Source organism: Cydia splendana, chromosome 10 (assembly GCF_910591565.1).
Source record: "Cydia splendana chromosome 10, ilCydSple1.2, whole genome shotgun sequence".
NCBI lineage: Eukaryota > Metazoa > Arthropoda > Insecta > Lepidoptera > Tortricidae > Cydia > Cydia splendana.
This window is the reverse complement of record NC_085969.1, coordinates 6,682,993-6,693,327: the sequence shown is the minus strand read 5'-3', so window position 1 is coordinate 6,693,327 and position 10,335 is coordinate 6,682,993. Positions and strand designations below refer to the sequence as shown.

General features: G+C 37.5%; 1 protein-coding gene across 2 annotated transcripts; it reads right to left on the bottom strand.

Moving 5' to 3' along the window:
• Positions 1 to 394: 394 nt before the first annotated feature.
• LOC134794511 (uncharacterized) lies at positions 395 to 5,815 on the bottom strand. 2 transcript variants are annotated; one of them, XM_063766322.1, is made up of 5 exons: positions 5,586 to 5,815; positions 4,501 to 4,515; positions 2,349 to 2,506; positions 1,295 to 1,384; positions 395 to 713 (listed from the first exon to the last, which is right to left on the bottom strand). In XM_063766322.1, exons 1-5 carry the CDS (start codon positions 5,734 to 5,736, stop codon positions 627 to 629), a joined length of 501 nt encoding a protein of 166 aa, XP_063622392.1. In that variant the 5' UTR covers positions 5,737 to 5,815; the 3' UTR covers positions 395 to 626. The 2 variants fall into 2 exon arrangements, with proteins under 2 accessions (XP_063622392.1, XP_063622393.1); XM_063766323.1 differs by lacking the exon at positions 4,501 to 4,515 and having other exon boundaries at positions 396 to 713.
• Between the last annotated feature and the right edge of the window lie 4,520 nt (positions 5,816 to 10,335).

The following is a 10,335-nucleotide window of genomic DNA, read 5'->3' as shown; positions in this document are numbered from 1 at the left end:
GAAAGCCACGAATTTATCGGACTGGAGAGATTCGCCTGACCAGGCTAAGGCCTAACCGCGGCTGTAATGCCTCAGATTATGATATCCAACCGGCAATGGCAGGATAAACTGGACTTCATGAAGGAGTAGCCTCACTATCACTAAGAAGATCGAGAGTAGTAGAGAAATTGGTGGAAGCCTTTCGCCCGACTGTGGGACATGTTGGGCTCCAAGTCATAATAAATATGAAGTCGACGTTTATATCTTGACACGGTTTTTGCATAAGTTATCTCTGTGTAGGTATGTGTAAATAGATGAGGCTTTCTCAATTTTTCAAGGTATAAAATACACAGCGGATGATAGACTCTCCAAAAGTACCTATACCTAAGTAGAGTTAAACTTTTAGTAAATCTTATTCAACCATGATGAGTACGAATAGTCAGTTAAGTATAAATAAGTAGGCTAGGTACCATATCATAATTTAAAAGTGATTTTGTAAATATTCAGATTTTTTATTATTTATCAAGTACCTAAAACGTTCACCTTTTTCAACCTATAAACGATTTCCTATTGCGTAAACCAAAAGTTTTTGATTGGATAACATTATACCTATAATTAAATAGTAATATACGATGTCTTATAATGAATTATGATATATTTTTATCTTCCACCAATCCTGGATCGGGTGGGATGGTCAACGGCTTCGGGGCATGTTTGATGGAATCAATCATTTCCTGAAAAACGAAATTGATTATAAGTATTAAAACAGAATATACAATCATGGTTAGTATGAAACAGTAAGTGTAAAATTGTGGCATAGTATCTGAGCAACTCCGAAACTGCGTTATTAAAAAACTAATTAGCTGTTACTATGTACTTTTGACTAGATGTTTGTATATAATATTTCACTATTTTTTGAGTTTCTCTCATTGCAAAGCCAACCAGTTAGTTTAACAGCAAAGTATGAGCTTTCGATATTTGTGAAATTTTTAAGGCCTATGTTAACTTGCGCTCCAAAACACGCATAGCTCACATGGGGGAGAAGACCGCCAGACTGAAGTGGGACTGGGCGGGTCATGTCTGCCGCATGCATCCGGATAGGTGGGCTAGTATAGCCACCAAGTGGATGCCGCAAAAGAAGCGCGGACGTGGCAGGCCCAGACGGAGATAGCGGGACGACTTAGACGCCTTCATCAGTGGCTGGGCGGAGAAGACACTACAACGGGAGTTGTGGAAATCAGGGGGAGTGGCCTTTGCCCAGCAGTGGGACACTACAACAGGCTAATAAAAAAATAAAAAATAAATGTTAACTTACGTGTTCCGAATCGAGTCCATCCATTTGTTGGAAAGACCTGGTCATCCTCTGTGCCTTCTTCTGCGCAGATGCCGCCCTTTGTTGCAAAATCTGTAACGTAGATAACGTACCTGTATATTTATTTTAGTATACTCATTTAATATTAGTTATGGTTACATTGGTTTCGTTAATTATTAGGGAAACCTTAGCTGAAGATATGCCTAAGCAATTTTTATTGAGGTGAAAGTCGCAACATCATCGTAATTTATAACGATGTCACTTAACTTCTCCTCGATTCAGTCACTTGATACAAAAGCCAAAATGAATTACAAAAGTAAAGAAATATATTCAAATTCCACACCTCCTCTTCGCCTCCTTCATACTGTTCGGCTTTGGCAAGTTTGCCAGGCAGACTGATGTCTTGCTGCTTGCAGCTCAAATTCTTGAATTTGAGTTAGCGTTGAAGGTGAGGCATATGTGTAGTTTGGCGTAGGTCGAACATTAAATTTTTCTTACCTGCATGCTGCCTTCTCTGTTCGGCTTTGGCCAGTTTGCCAGGCAGACTGACTGCAGGAATTTTAGTTAGCGTTTAAGGTGAGGCATAGGTTTGCTTTGGCGTACGTCGAACTTTAAACTTTTTTCACCTGTTGCCTTCACTGTTTGGTTTCGGCCAGTTTGCCTTCCATGCCAGGCAGACTAATCTGTTGCTGAAGCAGGCGTTGTAGGTGCGGTGGAGGTAACTGTGCATTGATACACATCTAACTCTGTTCGGCATCGGCCAGTTTGCCCTCTATGTCAAACAGACTGATCTCTTGCTACAATGACCAAAGCAAAGTATGTAAGTTCGACGAAGATGAATATGTGTTGATAAGAAAAAAACTCAAACACGTTTTAACTGTTTTTACCTGTTGCCTTCTCTGTTCGGCTTCAGCCAGTTTCCCATTTATGTCAGGTAGACTGATGTCTTGCTGCGGCGGGTGAACCAGATGTTGCAGGTATGTTTGTGCGGAGGTGATTGTGATTGTTCAACGAACTCTTCTTACAAAATAAACTCAAGCATTGCTTAACTCCTCACCTGTTGTCTCCTCTGTTCGGCTTCGGCGAGTTTTTCCTCTATGTCAGGCAGGCTAATTTCTTGCTGCGGTGGCTGCAGGAGGCGTTGAAGGTGCGGTGGAGGTGTTTCTGTCCGTTGATGTGCGTCGAACTCTTCCAATGGGATTTCGAAGGCAATTGCTGGAAAACAATACGGATAATGTGATCATATTGGAAACATATTTTTAGGGGATTCAATGTTCCAAACTAAATATTTAGAACTAAAATATTGAAACATTTAGAGCACAACACGTTATGATAAAGTTTCAGTTATGATAAATCTATCTGAGAGAATCCGAAGAAACATACTAAGTTATTTTAACTGAGCTAAGACATGTATGACAATAAAGTCTACGAACCTACAATCGCCAGATTTAATTATTATAACATCACGATCATTATAAAAAATATATAATATAGGATCCCTCCTCATACAATAGCGACTTAACCCAGAACTTAAAATGCTGGACTGTAGGTAAAAGTACCTATGTACATTGAAATACTTAACAAAGTTTTCTAATTAAAGTGTGCAGAATTACATTAGCCGATATTCTTTGACAATGAAAAATTAACTACTTAATAGATTTTCTCTCAAGCGCTGCCTCAATAGCGGTACTTAGTCGATTGGAAATAAAAAATGCAGCGCGACTCTATAGGGGCCGTTTAGCGCAGTGAATTTTAAAGTTCTATTATTCGAATTTTGAACTCAGTAGTTTGCAACCGTTTCAGTGAGGTTTTTGATTGTCAGTGTTGTGAATAAATCGTAGTCCCCAATCCGCATTGGGCTAGCGTGGGGACTATAGCCCAAGCCCTCTCGCGCATGAGAGGAGGCCTGTGCTCAGCAGTGGGACGTATATAGGCTGAGATGATGATGATGATGAATAAATCGTCTTTGCCGGCTTTTAGGCGTTAAGCCTCGACAGTCTTAAGGGTTCGAGTCTTTAAGTCTCGAAATGAGCGTTATTTACAACACTAGATTGAGTTCGTGTCTGTTGAAATAACCCCACTCACAGTATGGATTAATTTCACTTTTGGGTGGATAATTTTGTTTTGTTTTTATTGATCAGTGCTTGAATGGTTTAACACCAAAATCAACAACACAGACGGCACTATACAATGAAAATATGGGATTTTACATTAAGGATCAAAGTGCGTTCATAGTGCAAATTATTACCTACACTTAAAAAATATAGATCAAAACAGTGCCAATAAGAATATAAGTATTAGTTATCTACATAAAAATATTTAACATTATAAACAGAAACATACACCATAAAAAAAAACTTAGCTACCTATTAACACAAATCAAAATATTTTCTAAAGGATATGTAATAAATATATTCTAATTAAATTGAAATGTAACATTGTTTTTTCCTAAAGAATATTACGAAAACGCACAAAGTGGAAGATTAAAAAAAGCTTCGCCGTAAAATACTGAGGTACAGTACATTTTTAAATAAGCGTTATGAGCTTAAACGATTAGAAATAAAAAATGCAAGGTGATTAATTATGACTAAGGTTTCGTTTCAAGTACTTTTCGTGCCGCAACGTTACCGCAAATTTTGTAAATTGAGAGCGCCCGAGAAATGTAGAAAAATGTTATAGATGAAAAGAGTATAAACTATGCAAAATAAGCTGATTGAATTTTAACACAATTACCATTATTGTTGCCATTTTTAGGAGTATGTACCTTAAAAGGAAAAAAACGGAACCCTTATAGGATTACTTTGTTGTCCGTCCGTCTGTTTGTCAAGACCCTTAATCTCGGGAACGCGTGGAGGTACAATTAAGTTGGCATTAAAACCATATACTCGAGTCTACAGCTCCTTAAAGCTGTGAAAAAATCAAACTTCTAAGCTTCTAAGTTAATGTAAAAAAAAGATACGGACGTTTATGCCGAAAAAAACTTATATTTCGACACTCTCAAGGGAATCAAAATTTATAGAGTACTTAGTTTTTTTGTGTATAGTCGAATCGTGTGCATCAAATATTTATGTATTAATTGATTGTGTTATAAATTGTAAGATTATTTTTGACAAAGAAAAATAGAGTGCTTCCAGTTGAATAGAGTCGTGTAAGTACGTTGCCGTGACAAAGAGAAATATAAGACAAGAGAAGTAATTAGTTTCACTTACGGACACCGGTATGCTCTAAAATACTTGTTGATTAGTAAGGGGTTTATTGAACGAATAAAATTAAATGAACTTACGCAATTAAAATACGATGGTGCATTTAGCGAGGCATTTTAATGGTTACTTGGTTACTTAATGTAATTAAGAATAACAATGAGCGAGAATAATAATAATATACATCTACCGAATGTGCATGACTTACTAATAAAAAATAACAAGTGCAAACTTACTGCTAAAGCAATGTTTATTCAGCAAGGAGTCTGATTTAAAATAATTATAAAACACAATCATATTCAGGAAACGCTCAAAGAATACAGATGTAGTGCATAATTGTTTTCTATCGTATTTTCTCGGAAACGTTCGTATTTGTCATGCTACTTCAGTCAACCTCAGTACTTTTTGTACCGAGACTGACTGAAAAAGCAAGACACCTTCATACGTTTTCGTGAAAAAACGATGGAAAATAATTATGCACTACATCTATTCTGTAACTGTGGTTACTCAAAGATGTCTGTCAAGTTACACCATACACCAGTTTGACAGGCTTCCCTTGAATGCGGCTAATAAATTATTGTCAAAATTGAATAGCAATCTCAAGCGCTTCTATGCCAGTTGTTCTTAAACATTTGCCAGGCGCTTACAAATCATATTTCTTAACGGCCAATTTGCTCCGAAACTACTGGACCAATTGAGTTGATATTCACTACTATGTAAATTGGGAAACCCAAAGATAGATGAGTACGAATAAATTAAACTTTAACTTGGTGGCCATTTTTAGGACCTAACAAGAAATTTAAAAATTAAAACAATAATATAACTATGCAAATCGGCGAAATATTTATTTCTCAATTTTAATTTTATTTTATTTAGTATTAGTTTTTAGTTTTATTTAATAGATAAGTTAGTTTATTTTTCTTTTTAATGTTTACCTGAAACTGAAAATAAAGTTTTTTCTCAAAGAGAAGTAATATTTATAGCCTGCCAACCTAGGCGTCTATAGCATTGCCAAAATTCCATTCTTAGAACGACAGGCATACGACCCACAACATAAACAAGTATTAATTCAAATGTTATCAGGTAATACTCACGAGGTTTCGGTTTAACCGGCGTTTCTGGCAGGACCACCGTTGGCAAGCCATCGTCGTGGTGCCCATTGGCACCATTCGCCTTGCCGTTGCCATTCGCGGTGCCATTGGCGCCCTCAACTGGCACCACGTTGCCGGACGATCCGCAGCCCATGGTGGTGTCACATAATATAATAAGGTTGTCACTTTTTACTTTTTTTTTTATGTATCACTCACTGTAAACACTCACTGTATTGTCCAGCTATAGTTTGGTTAGATAAGCACTAAAAAGTTTTCAAAGTTCTGCAATTTTGAATTGTTTCTAATTGATAGAGGTGTGAAGTTGTTGGTTATGTGGAAATACTAGAAAATAGAGCTGAAAAAAATCACATAATACATGAAAAATTACAATATAGGAAGAGGAGATATTTTCAATATATCGTCTGTTTAAAACCATTTTTTTTCTAAATTTTAATTGAATGAGGAACAATAGGGGATATTACTGCAATGTTCTGCCGCCAGAGTGCAGCACTACCGACTCAGTAAATTCATAGACTAACTTATACATACTGTGCCTTAAACTGTTTTTTGACAAGTTTTCACAGACAATAAAAAATATGACATTGATGCATCAAGGCGGTTTGTTAACAAGGGCCTACCGGCAAACGCGAAAATCGAAATTTAGTTATCTGCCTCTTTATCGCTCGAATATGCAAGAGTGATAGAGAGATTAGATAACGAAATTTCGATTTTCTTGTTTCGCGGTAGGCCATGTGTCAATGTGGTTTGTTTACTGTATGTGCCACAAAGGTACCACCTACGCAGAGCTTTGCCTAATATTCCCTACTGCACTACAGTTTAATTCCGTAATATCAAAAAGAATAGATAGTATAGAGGGGTCCTGTCATTGTAAATTTTGTAGTCACTGTAAATTTACTGCCATCTATCGACACACGACTAAAACTCAAAATGAAAACGTATAAAGTTATCAAGAAATGTATATATATGGATAAATGATTTTATTATTTTTATATCATTTTGATCCATGTTCATTCACTAATATCTATGTGTTAAAATTCTTAAATATGAAACGGTGTCGTTACGCCATCTAGCCGAGGATAGGCTAAAGGTGCGCCATCTATTCGAGAATGACTTTTGCTTCAATTCCGAGGCACGTTTTTTCCTTAGACTTTATTCGTCTTATACGAAGTTAGATATGTCTTTGGTAATATACTTACGATTCGGTTTTAGTTAGTAATTGACAATGAAGTGTCAAAAGTGATGTTTTTGTTTGAAGAAACGTCACATTTGACACTGATATAATATATCTTAGACATATCGTTTCTAGATCTATTAATTGACGTATCTTCGAATCGGGCCAAAGAGGTTTCAAACGGGAACGACGGACACCGAAATACTTTCGTAATTAGTTTTCAGTATTATTACCAAAGTGTATTTAATATTCATTAAACAGGCACGTTCATTTTTATTTCGCATTTGTATGTTGCTGATTTAAACGCAAATGATTCAGCTAACAGCAATATCTAATTATAAATTACACAGCACACATTGAACCTAATCCACATAGAAACGTTCAACAAAGCCTTCCAAATTTGAACTTTATAGATGCCATCAATACATCAAACTCAAGTAACAAGTGAAAATCGACACCTCAGAATCAGGACACCGCCTAAACCTCATAACCCCGTTTCGAGTCCAATCCATTAGAAGGGGGAGTGTTATTCCGACGAGTCACTTCCTCGGGTAACAACAGGTGATAAAGGCCCTACATTTATCATTATCCTACTCGGTTCTGGGTCAGGCCGATTTCGAAACGTAGCGAAATTTGGGTTTTTGGCAGTTGACCCCTTTTTGCGTTTCTTATTTCGTAAGGGATAATTTTTTGAAAGGGTACAAGGTGCGACAGCTGTCATCATCATCATCATTTCAGCCTATATACGTCCCACTGCTGGGCACAGGCCTCCTCTCATGCGCGAGAGGGCTTGGGCTATAGTCCCCACGCTAGCCCAATGCGGATTGGGCGACAGCTGTACCTTCCCGCAATTCACCCTTTTAAGTCCTTTACTTATTTCAAGAAGGTAAAGCATTTTAGTTCGAAGTACCTGCTTAGAGTATACGATTTTTTTTTAAATTATACTAGTAGTTCGCCCCGAACTGAGAACTCGCGGTTTGCCAAAAATTATATAAAGCGATTGACTTTGTTGCACCTACTTACTCGTATAGTGCGACATAAAATAGTAGAAAATAATTTATAAGAAAAAAAACCGGGGCCGGTGAAAGATTATTGTACATAGATGGTGCACTATGTCGAAAAGGAAGTAAACCACCCACTTTTCTAGTAGGTAGCATTTCGTTTCTGTATGGGTCGCAGTTTTAGCCTAACGAACTCACTTCTCTGATAGCAGTTCGGTTCTGTGAGGATTGCAGTTCGAACCTAACCAAACCCACTTTTCTAGTAGCATTTCGTTTCTGTAAGGCTCGCAGTTCTAACCTAACCTAACCCACTTTTGTTCGGTTCTGTGAGGATCGCGGTTCAAACCTAACCTAACCCACTTAACGGCGCGTGCGGTGCGGTGTACAGGGGTTTGAGCGGGAGGGGGTAGTAAGTTTGGCATCATTTTACTTTATACCTACATTTTATGGTAGGTAATCATAGTGGTTTATTTAGTTTAGGTATCAGTGATTTTCCGGGTCAACGTCCGCGTCCGGGTCCGGGTCCAGTTTCGGGTCCAGGACCAAATCTTGGTCTTGGTCTAGGTCCAAGTCCAGGTCCAGGTCCAGGTCCAGGTCCAGGTCCAAGTCCAAGTCCAGTTCCGGGTTCAGGTCCAGATAAGAGCCCGGATCCAGGTCCAGGTCTGTGTCTAGGGCCAGCTCCGTCAAAATCGAAAATCGATATCTCCAAACGTCATTGAAGAGTTCTGTTCTGATCGTCATCAGCAGTTCCACTTCATCAAATGCGGCAGTTTTTAATGTAAATTCTTGATTTTCTTATGAAAATACAAAAATCTCTATACGCATGCCTTTAAGGTTTGAGGAGTTCCCTCGATTCCTCATCGATCCCATCATCAGAACTCGAGCTCGACAAAAATGTGGCTTAAAAACGTAACTTGCTTAGCAAACATAACGAAGAGGACAAATTGCCAAACGTGAAATATGCGTCGTTGAAGAGTTTCGTTCTGATACTTCTTATCATTATCAGCAGTTCCACTTCATCAAATGCGACAGATTTTTAATGAAAATGCTTGATTTTCTGATGAAAAATCAAAAATCTCTATACGCATGCCTTTAAGATGTGAGGAGTTCCCTCGATTCGCAGCACTATCGCACCGCACCGCGACCTTGGTGCGTCGCACCCATAAGAAATAGATATCTCTTTCTCGCTCTCACTTATGGGTGCGACGCACCAAGGTCGCGGTGCGGTGCGATAGTGTGTTACGGCCTTATATTTCCTGTCAAATGTCAAATACCTGTATTCTGTTTATTTTATTTTACTTTTATCTTGCTAATTATTTCAAAATGGTAAATTTAAAAACGATATTATAAAAGTGTAAGCCGAGCACTTTTATTTGATACGAAACTCGACCATACTTTCTTGCAAATTAAATGACCAGAATTGCAAGACCCCTCACAAACAGCTTTTTGGCCTTCCAAAGCTCTTCTAGCTCAATAACCCCTTGATTGAGCCTGCTCATAATTTAATGACTAAAATATAATGCCCTAGACTACACGTGTACCCAAGTTCAGCTTAAAAATATCGAAATGCCGGGACGTGCCGCTAGCCAGTCGCGTGTTCAAAGTTGAATGTATGAATGCATAACCTACCGATCATGATCAATAGTAAAGTATTTTTTTACGATATTTTTCTCGTCAGATTTTGATAAACTTTAGTGAGTTTGAAGAGTTCCTGAAGGCAAAAAAGTATGTATTTAATTTTTCTTTGAGTTACAAAAGGTACCTACCTACCATAGGTTTTTTTTTTGTAGGACGTACAGTCAGTACACTATCTATCCTCCAAATATTATCAAATCTGACGAAAAATTTAAATCGTCAAAAAATCAATAAATTAGTAGTCCAATCAACCTTTGCCTTGACTGTGTGACTATCCAACAACGAGTAAATAATACAATACCTAATGTTAAATTTCTGTAAACCATCTGTACTCTGTACGTATCTACTGATAGTTATGTGAAGCATACATTAGTGCACCTATCAAACGTAGGTACAATTCTAACAATTTTGTTTATATTGCCTACCGCTTACTATTCGACCAAACTCCACAAAAGAAACTAATCAAAATAATCAAAACTCACATCAAACGATAACGTTAACATCAAAGAAAACCACTGAAGATACAGTATTATTTTGCTCGTTTCTCCCTCGAATAAATTGAATCGGGAAATATATCGGAAAACGGCCATTGATTGCATTTCCCTTGTTTATTGGCGACGGCAAAAATGGCGCACTTAGCAATTTAAATTTAGAGAACGGCTGCTGCAGACCGCCATGCTGAATATCTTTATCCTCCTGAGACCCAGAAGCACTTGTTATGTTTTTTGAAATTGGAACCCTTTAGTACCTAACACAATAAAAGTTCAAAATAGATTTTGGAATATTGTACAAAAAATTGTACGCAGGAGGTTGAGGTAGATTTGAGTTTTGGGGATTAAATGTAGGATTGAGATCTTAGAAACAAAAATGTAATCCGACTGTTTATCTCTAGCGTCATCCAAAAGAAACTGAGACCTAGCAAATT

What these genes read in the sequence shown, in the direction of transcription:
- LOC134794511 (XM_063766322.1), bottom strand. Translation starts at nt 5,736, where the DNA reads ATGGGCTGCGGATCGTCCGGCAACGTGGTGCCAGTTGAGGGCGCCAAT. An exon ending in CCGAACAGAGGAGACAACAG is followed by an intron (nt 1,385 to 2,348) that starts GTGAGGAGTTAA and finishes TCTACGTTACAG; the next exon opens with ATTTTGCAACAAAGGGCGGC. An exon ending in ATGGACTCGATTCGGAACAC is followed by an intron (nt 714 to 1,294) that starts GTAAGTTAACAT and finishes TTCGTTTTTCAG; the next exon opens with GAAATGATTGATTCCATCAA.